The 16,142-nt window shown below is 32.3% G+C and overlaps 1 protein-coding gene across 2 annotated transcripts in view; it reads left to right on the forward strand.

The window, feature by feature from the left end:
• Positions 1-16,142, forward strand: part of Mitf (transcription factor Mitf) — a 104,308-nt gene that overhangs the window by 85,011 nt on the left and 3,155 nt on the right. For both annotated transcript variants that reach the window (XM_074250494.1, XM_074250485.1), the window contains exons 4-5: positions 3,950-4,130; positions 8,609-8,684. In XM_074250494.1, coding sequence (XP_074106595.1) covers positions 3,950-4,130; positions 8,609-8,684 — 257 coding nt within the window. The remainder of the gene's footprint in view (positions 1-3,949; positions 4,131-8,608; positions 8,685-16,142) is intronic.

The raw sequence follows: 16,142 nt of genomic DNA on the forward strand, positions 1-16,142 counted from the left end.
CTGTTCGAAGAAAGTATTCGTGAAAAGTGAAGACATAAAAATCTCTATTTTTGAGTGATAAGCATACTAATCATGAATACAATCTTATTTACTTGTATGATTAACTTATTGGTTTCATGAAATAACTAAGTATTTTGATTGTTACATTGATGATCTAATCAGCTCATCTACTCAAAAAATGACGTTAATTACCACAATCAACATCAAAATCGGTTGATTAATTTGAGAGATATCGTTGTCGATAGAAATCTCAGAAGATTTTTGATCTCAAAGAGCTTAAATACGTCGTAATTTTTTAGATTTGGAACGCTTTACATTTTTAATTCTCAAGAAATTGCAGGGATGGCCTGTAGGGTCAATGATTTTACTAATTCTTTTATGCTGCATTCAATATATCTATAATACATAAAATATAACACTGTACTTAAAAAACGATGGAACGCGAAATTCCGAAGTAATACCAAAAAATCACAACGATATCTCTCAGAAAAATTACAATAAAACTCTTTTGAACACCGTAATTTGCGTTTTTATAGGTCGAACCGTTTAAAAGTAAAAAGGAGTTTACACACAGACACACACATAAGTGACATTTTCATAGAAATAGCCAGGATTGCTTCCTATAGAACCTGAAACGTGAAGATCTGATAAGAACTCGATTTCCGAATGTTGGGGTGGAATTAATAGCTTACTTATTTTAAAAAACATTGATGTTCATAGTAAAAAATTAGAAATTAAATAGTAGTAATTTTTTTTTTTGTTTGTTTATTAGTACACTGAAAAAAAAGTTTTCGACCGTATCTGCACGTAGCTTGCCTATGCTGCTTAATAGTTATTTATGACCATTGGGCGAGCCACGTGCCAATACGGTCGAGGTGATGAATATTTTCAGCAGGGATAGTATAAAGCTGAGGCCCAATAGGGGTGAGGCTGTATATCTCTGCTGTAAATAATTATCATCTCGACCGTATTTGCTCGTAGCTTGCCCATGGTGCTTAAAAAATTTTTTGTCCTATGGCGGACTTATGCGGGTTTTTACATGCAGGGAATACTCAATTTATAAATAAATAGCGCACGACGCCATAACCTTCTAATCCGCTTGTAACAGGGAAAATCGAACTTCCCAGGGTCATTATCGACCACATAATTGACGCCACGGTAAGTAAGGGCTTTCCATACGTCCGCCTAGGATAAAAAAAATTTTTCTTTCTAGGCAGACATATTATGTGGGTTGTTACGTGCAGACGACACTCAATCTGTATATAATACGCGTACGCGCCAGTATCTACTGGGCTATATAGAACTTTATACAGTCGAGAACAATGTCACGCATTCGTCACCAATCTCTATATAACCGAATAGCTTACGTTTTAACTTAACTGTCATTTCAAAAAGCGCACCTATAACTTCAAGACTTTCACGTATTTTTATTTAGAGTATCCCCTGCACGTAAAAACCCGCATACATCCGCCATAGGACGAAAAATTTTTTAAGCACCATAGACAAGCTACGCGCAAATACGGCCAAAGTATTTATATACTTCTAAGAACTTCGTGAATATTCAATATTTAGAAAAATTATTTTTGTTGCACAGAATATGTGATGGGTATGTACGTAACTCGTATATGCTATTCCATTTAGGTATGGTTTCTTCCTATAACGAATTTATTGTATGTTGTAGTCCTATACGTAATAGATTTTATTACTTTGTACATACTATTGGCACGTCGTGTTTATTATTGCTGTTTATATAACACTTGTTTACGTAACAGTTTATCCCTCTAATCCTATTTTCAATTCCTTACAGTACGTTGCAAGCATGATAATTTTACTTATGTATTAACATGAGAGATCAATATAGGCTTATTATTTGTTAAAATTGCGTGAAATTATTATTATGACGCAAATTATTGATAATGACCAAAGTCTTATTCAGTAATTGACATTTTATATGATTTGTTATTGCTCTAAAATCCCATTCTATTTAGAACATCATTTAAGGATACGTTGGATAGTCATTTTAATATTATTTTTTCCTTTGTGTACTGGATTTTCCTGTGTATATTTTGTAATAATTTAAAATCCCAGGTCAGTCTCATGAAAGAATCAATCGATCTCAGGCGGGTCTTACAACTAGACTCGTAATAATTATTACAATTTAAGGTAAAATGATATGGATTTAAGCTAGGTGTCAGAAATAAATGAACTATTGCATTTAATTGTAATAAAAGAAAACTAATAGATTAGTCGAGGGAACATGGAGCAGAGCTCCTTTCTCTATAAAGTTCCTTGATTGACTGCCTCTTAATAAAGCTACATAATTGTACAGAGATATATTTTAGCCAATTTTGATCTCGAGTTACCCATACAAAGTTGCCGTTAATGGAAACAATCCCAACCATCGGCCGATATCTGACAGCCAACGATTGGCCAGTTATAGGGATATGTCAACGGGCCATACTTGGTTAAACGCTGGTCGCCGTCTATTGCGGACATTAATGTTTTGCAATTAATATCCATTTATCGCCCGAAGTCTGGCTGTTCTTGGCCAATTATTGTTATTTTATAATAACACAAATTTGGGTTTTCGGAGATGCATCACGCGAAGTATAATATTTAAAAAATTAAAAAAGATATTGTAATGTTTATTTAAGATTATTATTGATCCAAATAGAAGTTATATATAAACTTATATAAATAAATAAAAAAAAATATATAAACTTTTATACAAGATTATCGTAGATCTAAACAAAAATAATGAGCAAATAAAACAAGACAATAAAAATTTTAAATGTGATTTCGAAGTTTGACTTGAGAAAAGGATGGCATAATTTTTGAAACAAACATATAACTATTGGAAGGATCAACTGTCCCTTATTAGAAAAAGAGATTTAAAAAGATTAAAATTGTTTGAAAAAATTGAAAAAGATTTTATTTTTACTACTACATAGATATACACTTTACATTGAGGTAATCTTTTTGAATCTCTTTTTCTAATAAGGGATTAGCCTAAATAGGTTTGGTGCAAATTAAATTTAGAATGAAAAAAATAATCGTCTTCAGACATTTAAAAACTTTATACAAAAATCGACAAAATTGAGTACTAATAAATTTCATAATCTGTATATGCAGTAATAAAATATATTTCAATCATTCAAATAGCTAAGTAGAATTTTTCAGTTAGATTCCAGCATGCAGCGCAGCCGGTAATGATCGAGACTTTCACGCAGACGAACCAGGTTCGATTCCCACTTCGACTTAACCTTTAGAATTTTTTCGGAATATCCGACTAGGATCGACGCTCCTGTACTACATCTTCTACTACTTGACTTCATAACGCCAATACGATTATAGGAATAAAAAATTCTACGGTATATCGGCTAAATTTTTAGTTTTTTTTTTTTTTTTATTTTAACATACTCAGTCGATGATCAGCAATTAACGGCCCGATAACTTTTTTTACAATCGGCCGATAATCAACTGCCGTTAATGGGCCGTTTTTATCATTTGGACATTCAGCCGTCCGTGGGCCATTAAAAGTCGCCAATGATCGGCCGTCAATCAGTATCCTTTGCCCGTCGATGGGCCATCCGAGGGCCGGTTTTCGAACTTTGTATGGGTACCTCCGAGGACGTCGTCAAGGCTCCGGTACTATACCGAATTGCATGTTTCTGCTATCCGCAAGCCATGGCGACTTCTTATCGCAGAGATTTCCGTTATCTCGTTGGAAGTACCAGCAACGAAAATCTCTGTATAAAAGTTCATATATAATTTACGTATGACAATTTTGTTAAGTCCCCGAGAACGTTACAAATCACTTTTTAAAAATCTAAAACTATGTTAAAATTTAACTGCGATCATTGATCAAGCTTATTGATTTTTCTATTTTTTTTTCTTTTACTCAAATTGTTTTATAAATTTTCTTTTTATTTTTTTATTTTTTAACTAGGCAGAAGATCTCTTAGATGACATCTTATCATTTGAAAATGGTTCACTGAAAGATAGTCAAACCGGCAGTCACACAACTAGTTTACCAGATTTGCAAATAAAACCAGAACCGTTATTACTCACCGACGCAGAGATTCATGCTCTTGCAAAAGATCGTCAGAAAAAGGATAATCATAATATGAGTAAGTTAAATATCAAGACAAGATGTTTATAGTTGTATCTAGTAAAAGTTTTTAATTTATGATGCATCATATCGTACTTCAGAATCTACGGCCATTGTTTCTACGGCTATATATTCAAAATTTCCTTAAATAAACTTAAATGCTTTACAAAAATTAGTAGAGTTAGTTTTTATGCTTTTATAGTGGGTAGCAGCATGAAAAAGCATAAACGATAAATTTAGAAAGCGGTAGAGTTTATAAAATTAAGAGCCGTAAAGTTTCCTCACTTAAGAGCCGTTCTGAGGAAGAAACAATCGAAGAAGAATTGAATAGACAATAAGCCAAGTAGAAAAATTTTTTATCAACTTTGAAAAATTGAAAACACTGTCGAAAGTACAATACATAAAATAAAAAGAATTTTAATTTTTTTTTGACTCTCAAATTACTGTTTTATTTTTGTGACTTAAAAGAAAAGAATTTATTAACTATAAATTAAATAGTAATTGTTTATACTATTTTACCTTTATTCCAAAAGGAAAAAAAATGTCATTTAAATTTCTTAAGCTATCTCATTTGGGATATAATTTTTTTTTTTAAATAAAGAAACGGCACAGAAAAAAAAAGATCGCTCTCAGAGTAATCCTGTATTGTTATTATAGCTATCCTTACTTAACCATCTGTTCGATTGTTACTAGAGTCATCTACTAGATCGCTCTGTTAATGTAATGTTAAATTTTGGAAACCTTGCAATGAATTTTTTAACGCTGCCAAAGATACAATTGTTGTAAGAAAAAATAGTTATTAAGAAAGGAAACTATGTAAATTCATTGACCTTGAAAGCCATCCCAGTAATTGCTCGTTTCTCTTGAAATTCTATCAAATTTTAAATTTGTAGGAACTATATTTGGAGAATATGAATTTTTTGACAATTTCCTCTCTCGTACTCCTACGTGGGGAAGAAATTTCGAAAGATCCTATTCGTTATGATTTCTTCATTATAAACAAAAGGTTCCAACAAAAACTCGAATCCATAGAAACTATTGTTTGGAAATGAGAAATTTTCATTGTTAACGTGCCTGCAATTTCTTTTGGAGTAATTCGAGAAAATCCATTCTTATACAGCCGAACTTGACATCATACACGAACATTTCTACTAAATTTGGAGTCTGTAGAAATTACAGTTTGAAAATAAAAATTTAATATTTTAACACCCACCTCCGTAATCTCTATTGGCAGTAGAATTTTTGAAATCCATTTTTGGATGATCTCTTCATGAAAAACAAAAGATTCATACGAAACTTAGAGTATTTAGACGCTATATTTTGTAGAACTTTTAAAAAATTTTTTAATTTCTTTAACATAGAGTTCTCACTATTTTTCACGAACAAAAACAGTGAAAGAAAGACTCGTATTTTACTGTGAACTCTTTAAATTTATTTCCAAAAATTTCAGACTCAATAAACAAAGTTATAAAGATTCTACTATACTGCATTTCAATCATATTTTCAGTTCTTTTTTTTTAACGCATAGATAACAACAGTGATAAATTGCATAAGACACTTAGGTTTTTTGATATTAACTTAACATCGTTTTGTTTTATAATTATAGCTTAAATATTTGTTGTTCATGCAATTAACGAGTACTTACGACGAGTAAAATATGAGTATTTAGCCACACAATTGTAGAAGAGTTCTTTTATAACTGGATCGTTTATTTGAGAAACCCCATAAGTCATATTTTTTTTCGAAATCGAGTTTATTGCATTTTTCGATTCTTTGAATTTCTCTTCAGGTATACCTGCACCAAAAAATATTAAATTCGTGTTCAAGACCTCACTAATCAGTCGATACAAATCTCGTCAGTGACTTATAGGGTTTTTCGAAGAAAAATTCAATTTGAATATTAACAAAATAAGTTTTGTTAAATTCATATCTTCTGCAGTATTAATTTAAGAAAATTAAATGAAATCATTATTTCATTGTTTGATGTGATTTCACTGACTTTAATTTAAAATAATTGAGTATCAGATAATTAGAAACTAAATTTCCTGTTAAATACTTAAATTTTAATGAGTTTTGCAATGTTCGCTTAGCGGGTTAAAATAAAAAAAAAATTTGAAAAATCCAAAAGTACATGCCTCATAATTTCATTTTTCATAATAAAATTGATTAAAATAAAATATAAAACATACTTTTAAATCTTTCGCGCCATTATCCACTCAGAAAAGAAAACGTACTGTGCATGTTTTGTTAGCGAACTTTATTTACATAGATATAGATATACAAACGGTTAGTGAATATTGAGGTGATGCTGATTATAAATAAACTACATTGAATTAGACCGTGATCTTCGAAAGGACTTAATTTTAAATCATACTGAATCGTATAAAAAATAAATGGATTTGATCAGCTAAGGTTTTCGGCAGTTATCGTTACCACGCCGGTTTCCATACACACATTTGACAGCCCGACGTCCACGGAATAATTTTTTTAAACATTTTTTTTATTCATTTAAAAAGTAAAATGTCTTTTAAAAATGTCATAAGTATTAAAACTAGTGTTTTTTCATGACATTTATGTGTAAATATTATTCTACAAGTGCGATAGAAAATAAATGGAGACAATTTTAGTTCAAGAAATCGCTTGATTTTTTGTGAGGCGGGTAGAGCACAACCTCATCCACTTCGCTTATGAGGCATATGCAATATGTTGTTTTATTGTTGACTGATTTCACTAATTTAAATTCTGAAATTAATGATTACCAAATAAAAATACATTTTATTTACTATTAAATACTTTGATTTCAAAAATTTTCGCAATTTTAGTTTGATAAAAATGGATTATCATAAATTAAAATATTTTATTGTTAACTCTCAGCTCACTAATTCAAATTTAAAAATAAATGATTGTTTATTATTATTTTCGTTAATTGTAGTTTCAATACATATTTTGTATTTTATGTCATAAATATAATAAATGTTTGAAGCGGCATGATGGCCGAGCGGACTAAGTCATTATCCCGTTAGTTCGGTCGCACATCATGTCGTGAGGCGAGGGTTCGAGCCCCGACGGTAGTTAGAATAGTTCCAACACCAACCGTCGGGGGTCGCTCCGGTAGCCGAACTGTACTGGCATGGGTTTTCTCTGTGGTTTCCCCATCGTCACTATTCCAACAACCGATCGAAAGGGGTGAGGAATAGGGTAAATGCAGTACAGAAAGCACAAGTCGGTCCACAGCCGCATGGAGAATAATGAAAGATATGTGCAGGAATTAAAATGTGAGAGCAGATATGGTTGATAATAAAAAGTGGAGAATATATTGGAATATGTTGATAATAAAAAAGTGGAGAATATATTGGAATATGTTGATAATAAAAAGTGGAGAATATATTGATAATAAGAGTTGATAATATAAAAGCGGAGAGCATACGTTGGTAATAGAGAGAGACTATATGTGGAGACGCTGAGACAATCAGCCTTGTAAAAGCCAGAAATGGTATACAAGTAAAAACTCAAATAATAATAATAAATTATTGAGGAGAAATATTGACAAATTACTGATTTTGTTACTATTTTATTCGTTTTAGCAAGAAACCCTGTAAGTCAAAAAACTTTAAATCATTATTATTGATAGTAGTAATTAACAATTAAATTTTTTATGCTCGAATCTTTTTTAAGGATGCTAACATCATTATTATTCATAATTGGTGCATGATGTTACTGCAAACTTAACTTAGAAAAATATTTTTTTCTTCTCCTGAAAAATTTAGTATTTTTGACTCTTGGGGTTTCTCAAATAAACGATTCAACTAGTATGAAGATTTTGATATTATATAAAGATTCCGTGATAAGAAACTTTGGTTACAGTAGTAGAAGTTCCCCAATTGCGTGAGATCGTACAGTTACGTTAATTGATTATGTGCTATATCAAAGTTACAATGATTTTCAAGACAACTTGTAAAGTAAGCTTTCAAATAAATTAAAAATTTGCCCGAGTTGAAAAAATTAACTCAAATAAACTTAACTGCTATAAAAAAACAATTGATTTGAGCTCATCGGAATTCATTTTTTCGACTCGAGTGATTATTTCCAGATTTTTAACTGCTCAATTACCAAAAAATATCGAAGTATTCACCCCCCCCCCTGCTCCCTATAACTATAAGTTTTAACTCCAACGCTTGAATTGATTTTGATGATTTTGGATACTGTTTCTGTACTGAAATTTAGTGCCAGTAGAATGAGTGAATTTAGTTAGTAAGAAAATAATTCATTTTTGAAATCAGCGTAACTATAATACATTGTTTTTTTAAAACCATTTTTTAATTGATCTGAAAACATTTTTCCAAATACGAATAATAAAAAGTAATATGACAAATATCTTAATCACATACTACATGCTCTATTTTTACATTAAAACTTTTTTATGCATAAACAGCATATAAATCGAACGGCTACATTTTTTTTGTCGATAAATAAAAATAAAAAATTTTCATTTTACAGTTGAAAGGAGACGAAGATTTAATATCAATGATAGGATCAAAGAACTTGGTACGCTATTGCCAAAAACTAACGATCCGTAAGTATATTTGGCTCTATTTAGTTTTAAAAATACACTAGTCACAAAAATTAAGGGATATAAAAAAAATTCCAAATTTTTTGGTGATTTTCAGCGAGCTGTAACTCCGAGGAAAATGATCGCACAGAAAAAAAAAAAAGCAAATTGTAGCTCCAAGGGTCTAGTTTTTAGATATGACCATGAAAATTTTTTGTCATCGTCAGGTCTGGAGAAATCCTAAGAAAACTACTGAAAAAAATTTTTCGAAATTTTTTTTCGTCTTAAAAAAGGTCTACGGGCTTCAAAAAAATTTTTTCGATTGTTTCGTTTAAAAGCTCTTTTAGTAAATTTAATACCCTTTAATTTGACGTAATCAAAAAGCCTGTACGATAATTTGCCGCGGAGTTATCGTCAATCAAAGCAAAAAGTTTTTTTGACTTTGGAAATCAATAACTCTGGAAATAATGACCGTATAGGAAATCGAAGGAGGGTTTTGAAAACTACACAATATTCTCTATAAGAAAACGTAAACCGCTTTTGAAGAAAAAATTTTTTTGAATTGAAAACTCGGACTGAAAAAAGACAAAAATTCGCATAATTAAGGATATTTGGATAACTTGGTATAACTTTGGATAAAATGCATGAACGAAGGATATCGTTGGTAATTTTTAACTTCAAAGTGTCCCCTAAAATCCCTAAGAAATTCAAAGCGCTGCGATTTTTTGTTCATAGTGCCCAGAAGCTTCAAATTCTGTGTTTTCGCAAAAATCACCATTATGAGCAATTTTGTGATTTTTATTCATTTTTCCATTGAAAAAAATTTTTTTTTTCAAAATTCTTTATTTTTTCGATCAAAGAGATTGATTTTTCAAGAAATTTGAAAAAAAAAAAAATTTCAATTTTTTTCGAAAATTTTTTTCGACTGTTGTTTTACCGCCGGCATTAGCGTTACCCAAAGCGTACCACGTGGAGGTTGCTCGGTCGGATTTACGCTTCTCACACACACACACACACGTGTGTGTGTGTGTGTGTGTGTGTGTGTGTGTGTGTGTGTGTGTGTGTGTGTGTGTGTGTGTGTGTGTGTGTGTGTGTGTGTGTGTCTTTGCTGCGTGTTTGTCTGTTTGCAGCTGCCGAATGACCTCTGTACGCACGGCAGTAACTGCTCAGTACCGTGTATTGCCACCTCTGTTCCGAATCACAGCTCGTAAACGCTCTTGCATGTTGATGCATCGTCGAATATCACGTTGCGAAATTCCTTGCCAACAACGTAACAACGCTTGAGTCAACTGATGAAGATTGTGCAGTTGCGGATAGTCTCGCCGCAATCGACGCCCAAGCATGTCCCAAACATGCTCAATTGGGTTCAAATCAGGACTCATCGCTGGATGATTAAGCGTTGTTACGTTGTTGGCGCGGAGAAAAGTTCGCGTACGAACTGCAGTGTGAGGACGAGCATTATCCTGCATCAAAATGAACCGTCTTGCCCCCATGCGTGTGCGCATAGGCAGGACGTGTGGCTCCAGAATTTCGTCGACGTACCTATCGGCAGTCAACGTCCCACGAACGATGACCAACGGGGTTCTGGTATTGAAGGACACGCCTGCCCACACCATGACTGATCCACCATTGAAAGCTGTAACTGGTCTCGTAAAACCATCCCGATCTCGTTCTCCACGACGGCGCCAAACGAGAGATCGTCTATCGCTGCCATGAAGACAAAATCGAGATTCGTCAGTCCATAATACACTGGTCCACTGTCTACGACCCCACTGGTGATGATCATGAGCATAGGCCAATCGGGCTCGGCGATGTCGTGGAGTGAGCATAGGCACGCGATTTGCGCGTCTAGCACGTAGTCCTTGCTCTCGAAAGCGATTTCGAACCGTCGATGCCGATATGTGTTGTTGGGGAGGACGTTGTCGACGATTGCGAAATTGATGAGCGATCGTGTGGGCATGCGCAGTAGGGTTTCGACGAGCTTCTCGAATGATAGCTCGATCATCACGCTCGGTAGTGATTCGTAGTCTACCTTGACCCGGACGACGATCGTAACTTTGAGTCGCGTTAAATCGGGCATAGGCCCGACTGATAACGGACTGGCTCACTCCCCATAGAAGCTGCTACTTCCACCTGACTGTAGCCCTCTTGAAGGAGGGTAACAATGCGAGCCACATCTGTGGCAGCTAAATGTCGACGAGGCATATCAAAAGGTGCTTATCAAAGAAAAGCTTACATAAAATTCACGTAAGGAATTTAGGCTAAAAAGAAAACGTAAAATTCAAGTTTTGTGTGAGGAAAAGCCGAACTCCGCGGGGGTATATCAATTTGTTTTTATTGAATTTTTAAAATGAGATTTAAAACTAAGGCAGTTGTAGCGGACAGAAAAAATTGAGTTAATTTTTTTGACAATAGTGAAGCATTCTGAAGACGATAAAAAAAAAAATTAAAAAAAAATTTTTGATAAAAAAATTTCGAAAAAAATTTTCGAAAAAATTGAAAATTTTTTTTTTTTTTTTTCAAATTTCTTGAAAAATCAATCTCTTTGATCGAAAAATAAAGAATTTTGAAAAAAAAATTTTTTCAATGGAAAAATGAATAAAAATCACAAAATTGCTCATAATGGTGATTTTTGCGAAAACACAGAATTTGAAGCTTCTGGGCACTATGAACAAAAAATCGCAGCGCTTTGAATTTCTTAGGGATTTTAGGGGACACTTTGAAGTTAAAAATTACCAACGATATCCTTCGTTCATGCATTTTATCCAAAGTTATACCAAGTTATCCAAATATCCTTAATTATGCGAATTTTTGTCTTTTTTCAGTCCGAGTTTTCAATTCAAAAAAATTTTTTCTTCAAAAGCGGTTTACGTTTTCTTATAGATAATATTGTGTAGTTTTCAAAACCCTCCTTCGATTTCCTATACGGTCATTATTTCCAGAGTTATTGATTTCCAAAGTCAAAAAAACTTTTTGCTTTGATTGACGATAACTCCGCGGCAAATTATCGTACAGGCTTTTTGATTACGTCAAATTAAAGGGTATTAAATTTACTAAAAGAGGTTTTAAACGAAACAATCGAAAAAATTTTTTTGAAGCCCGTAGACCTTTTTAAGACGAAAAAAATTTCGAAAAATTTTTTTTCAGTAGTTTTCTTAGGATTTCTCCAGACCTGACGATGACAAAAATTTTCATGGTCATATCTAAAAACTAGACCCTTGGAGCTACAATTTGCTTTTTTTTTTTTCTGTGCGATCATTTTCCTCGGAGTTACAGCTCGCTGAAAATCACCAAAAAATTTGGAATTTTTTTTATATCCCTTAATTTTTGTGACTAGTGTATGTATTTATCTAAACAATTTTTGTAAATCCAAATATACACTTAAGTCAAAACTATAGGCGATGATAAAAGCTGGACGAACTTTAAAATCGCACATTGAACTTTTTTGTACTTAAATTTGTATATAATCTTGTAACAGGGAAAACTGAACTTCCCATGGTCGTTATCGACCACTTTATTGACGCCACGATAAATGAGGGTTTTCCCTTACCGTTTGATTTTTGACAAGTAGTTCAGACTTGTCACCGGGCGTGCAAATCGAAAGTCCCCACTGTTGTCCCCAAAAACGAAGCGGGGTTGACAATAGGAAAGTTCAAGAACGCGGAGTCGAGGGTTATAAAAGAGCCGACAAAAGAAACATCGAGACTTTTTTGAGCCAGCCCTTGGAACAAGTAACACCTTTTGAGCCAGGCTTTTGGCAAAACAGTGAGTCAGTGTAGTGCTGTGTAGTAAATTCTGTCATCAAGATTTAGGACCCTCAAGAAGGAAGTCAATGTACGATCCGAAATTGGGAACCCTTTACTTGGAGTCAGATAGTTCATTGAAGACGAGAGAGAGACCAACCAGCCGCTGATTTCGCCAGTTTCCCCCAGGACATCACTCAACGTTTGGAGAGTTGAAAAAGTTAAGTCAGGTATTATTATTACAATTATTTCAGGCCAAGCTTGAATTTGAAAATTGAGTGGCCGAATTAACTGTAATAAAATTTGTCAATTAATGATCGCTATTGTCTCAGATGTCACTTTTGATTTAGTAGATTCTTTTATAAGTAAATTATTCATCAAGGTCATTTATTTTGTTTGTTACAAGTCCTTTAGTATGAGAAATTAATTAATTAAAATTACATCGATAAAGTTTGAATTAGTAGAAGCATTCGTGAAATTTAGATAGTCGAGGTCACTTTGGAATATATGTAAGTTGAATATTTAATGAGGCTTGTTAAATTTGTAGAATTTGAAATTTGAAATGTTGTAAAATTAATTCTAGGCCGTTGGGCTGAATTTGATTAATTTAGTAAATCTAGTAAATTAGTTTATTGAGAAAATAGTTAATGAATTTAATTGAATAATTTTGATTGATAAATTTTGTAAGAAATTAAATTAGTGAATTTGATAATTTGTATTAAAGAAATGTTGAGCGTAAAATTCAAGGAATTTAGATAATTAGTAATTCGGATAAAGTGTGTATTAAGTTAACGTCCGGTGGACGATTTTTGTATGGAATTTAGTGAGTATTTAGAAACGTTGCGTAGACGCCCGAGTCGGGGGCGCAGTCGGGAATAGGTTTTAACTGGTATTCCGTCAGGTTGACGAGGAAAAATTTAGATTTTAAGGTATTCCGTCAGAGTGACGAGGTTTGGATAAATTAGTTATTTAATGATAAGAATAATTGGCAAGGGCCAGCGTAGGTGAGAGGTTCTCACAATTAAGTTAGTTTATAAGGAAATTGTTAAGTTTGTAATTTGATTGAATAAATCAATTTAATTTGTTATAAAATTTTCTCAGTTTTATTTACAGCCTTTCTCGGACTTCTCACGACCCTGTCTTTCCCCTCTCATGTTTCCCCGGTTTCTGGGACACCGTGTCTAAAATCCCAGTGGCGCTCTTTCTAAAGAGGAAAGGGGTGGCTAACTGGACCTGGGCAAAACGCCCTGGTTACAATCTTAAAGCCAATTTATTAAAATTTCAGAGAAATCAACTAAACCTATTTAGACTTAGTCTTACATAAAATTTTTGACCGATGAAGAGATGAATGATTATCCAATTTTTTTTAAGCCAATACTTTTTCAATTCATTATCATCATTTTTAACTTTCCGCTAAGAAAATCAAAGATTTTCAAAAATCGGGAAGTTATTGTTTTTACCCCGTTTTGCAAAAATCGAGTTATCATCAGATCTCGACGTTTTAAGTTCACAGAAAGTTTCTCTGACAACCCCGGCGATGTTATTACTATGTGTGTGTGTGTGTGTCTGTTTTAAAAAAAGTATTAAATATTTAATATAAAAATTTTTAACACAAAATTTTTTGACGCATTGACGTAAATTTTTTTACTGTGTACATGCTATTCCAAATGACACTTCAATCATATTTTTCGGAGACTGCCGAAAAAATTTGACCAAAAAGGCACTTATTGACTAGAATATATGTATATAAGATGAATGAACTGTTTATTAGACAAAAAAACTCAATAAAAATAATAATTAAATCTTTAACAGTATCAATTATTATTAGAGCAAAAAATTTACTAATACAATTCCATACAAAATTGAACGTATTATAAATCTGTTCATAGTACGTACGGTATAAGGCTATGTTTTTTTCGATTTCTTCTTATCATACACGGAAAAAAGTAAACTGTAATAAATAACAGTCGATTTATAATAAGTAATGATCAACTGCTAAAAATTACCACTTCAAACAGTAAAATCATGATTTTACTATTCACATTATAATATTTACAATTTAAACCTTACAATTTACTCTTTACATGGAAGAAAATACTATTTTAAACAGTAATATTCGTCATGTAAATGTCTAAAATGTTAAAGTATAATAATTAAGAATTCAGACTTTAATATTTATCATTTCGTACCTAAAAAATGATGTTATGATATGTAAAAAGTATAGAATAAAGTTAGTCAATTTCTAATACAACCAACGTCAATATTTATAAAGTAAAATGGTAAATGTTAAACGCAACGCTAAAAATCAAACTGTAATTATTGACTTGCTTAGACTGGTAAAATGTATATTTTAAAAGTATAATTTTTACTGTTTGAAATATTAAATTCTCCCAGAGTGAGACCCCCTTCTCTTTCATCTGAGTTCCCCTTCTCTTCATAATATGGACTATATATTAAAATGGCAATTTTTACTGTTTGAAACTGTAATTTTTAAAGATAAAAGAGTCGTTATTTACTATAGTGACAACTACTAATTACTTATTTTGGATATTAAATTATAAATTGTGGCTTTTATACTTTCTATATTAAGTTCTGTAATATTTACATTTTTGCCACCCCGATGTCCGCTTTACTGTTTGAAACTATAAAAAATAACCGGAATCCGAGTGTCATTTGATTCATTGATTCGGATTTTTATAATTTAAAGTAGATTTAATTTTTTATGCATTTTCATTTATACTTTGTATTCATTCGAATGTTATAATTCAAACGAAAACTATAGCATAAATAGAAGATACAATCTATCCACATAGGGTGAATAGAAGATATTGAAGCGGCTTATAAGTTCCCGTGGTCGTCGACATTGACTAATGAATCTCAACTCCCTGCAGCTAGATTGATAAATGGTCGATCTATGCGGGCGTGCTCCGTACGCTTGGGCTCATTAACACACTAGGTTCATATAGCCAACATACAGAGTAAATAACTATCGATGTAGAGTCTGCAAGCGGTGCCTTTTACTAGTCCTGCATACTCAACGGTTTATTTAGTTTCAAACAGTAAAGCGGACATCGGGGTGGCAAAAATATAAATATTGCAGAACTCAATGTAGAAAGTGTAAAAGCCACAATTTATAATTTAATATCGAAAATAAGTGATTAGTAGCTGTCACTATAGTAAATAACGACGCTCTCATCTTAAAAAATTACAGTTTCAAACAGTTAAAATTGCCGTTTCAATATATAGTATAGTCCATACTATGAGAAGAAGGGGGAACTCAGATGAGGAGAAAAGGGTCTCACTCTGGGAGAATTTAACATTCGAAACAGTATAAATTCTACTCTTAAAATATATGTTTTACCAGTCCAATCAAGTCAATAATTATAGGGTAGAACTACCATTTGTGGCCAGTGTACCTTTTTTGACCACTTTATTTTCATATTATTGTATAAATATTTCTGTAAGCGCAATACAATAAATTCAATTCGTACAAATATACTAATTCATAAATTCTATAAAACTCTACTTGAATAGTTGAATTTTTTACAAATTCACTAAAATATCAAGTGGCCAAAAATGGTCCTAAGATGGCCAAAACCGGTGCTTCTACCCTAGTTTCATTTTTAGCATTGCGTTTAAAATTGACCATTTTACTTTATAAACATTGACGTTGCTTGGATTAGAAATTTAGTAACTGTATTTTATACTTTTTATATCTCATGCGATCATTTTTTAGGTA

The sequence above is a fragment of the Cotesia typhae genome, unplaced genomic scaffold (assembly GCF_013202065.1).
Source record: "Cotesia typhae breed Kobodo isofemale line unplaced genomic scaffold, CoteBio_Ctyphae contig_119, whole genome shotgun sequence".
NCBI classification, from domain to species: Eukaryota; Metazoa; Arthropoda; class Insecta; order Hymenoptera; family Braconidae; genus Cotesia; species Cotesia typhae.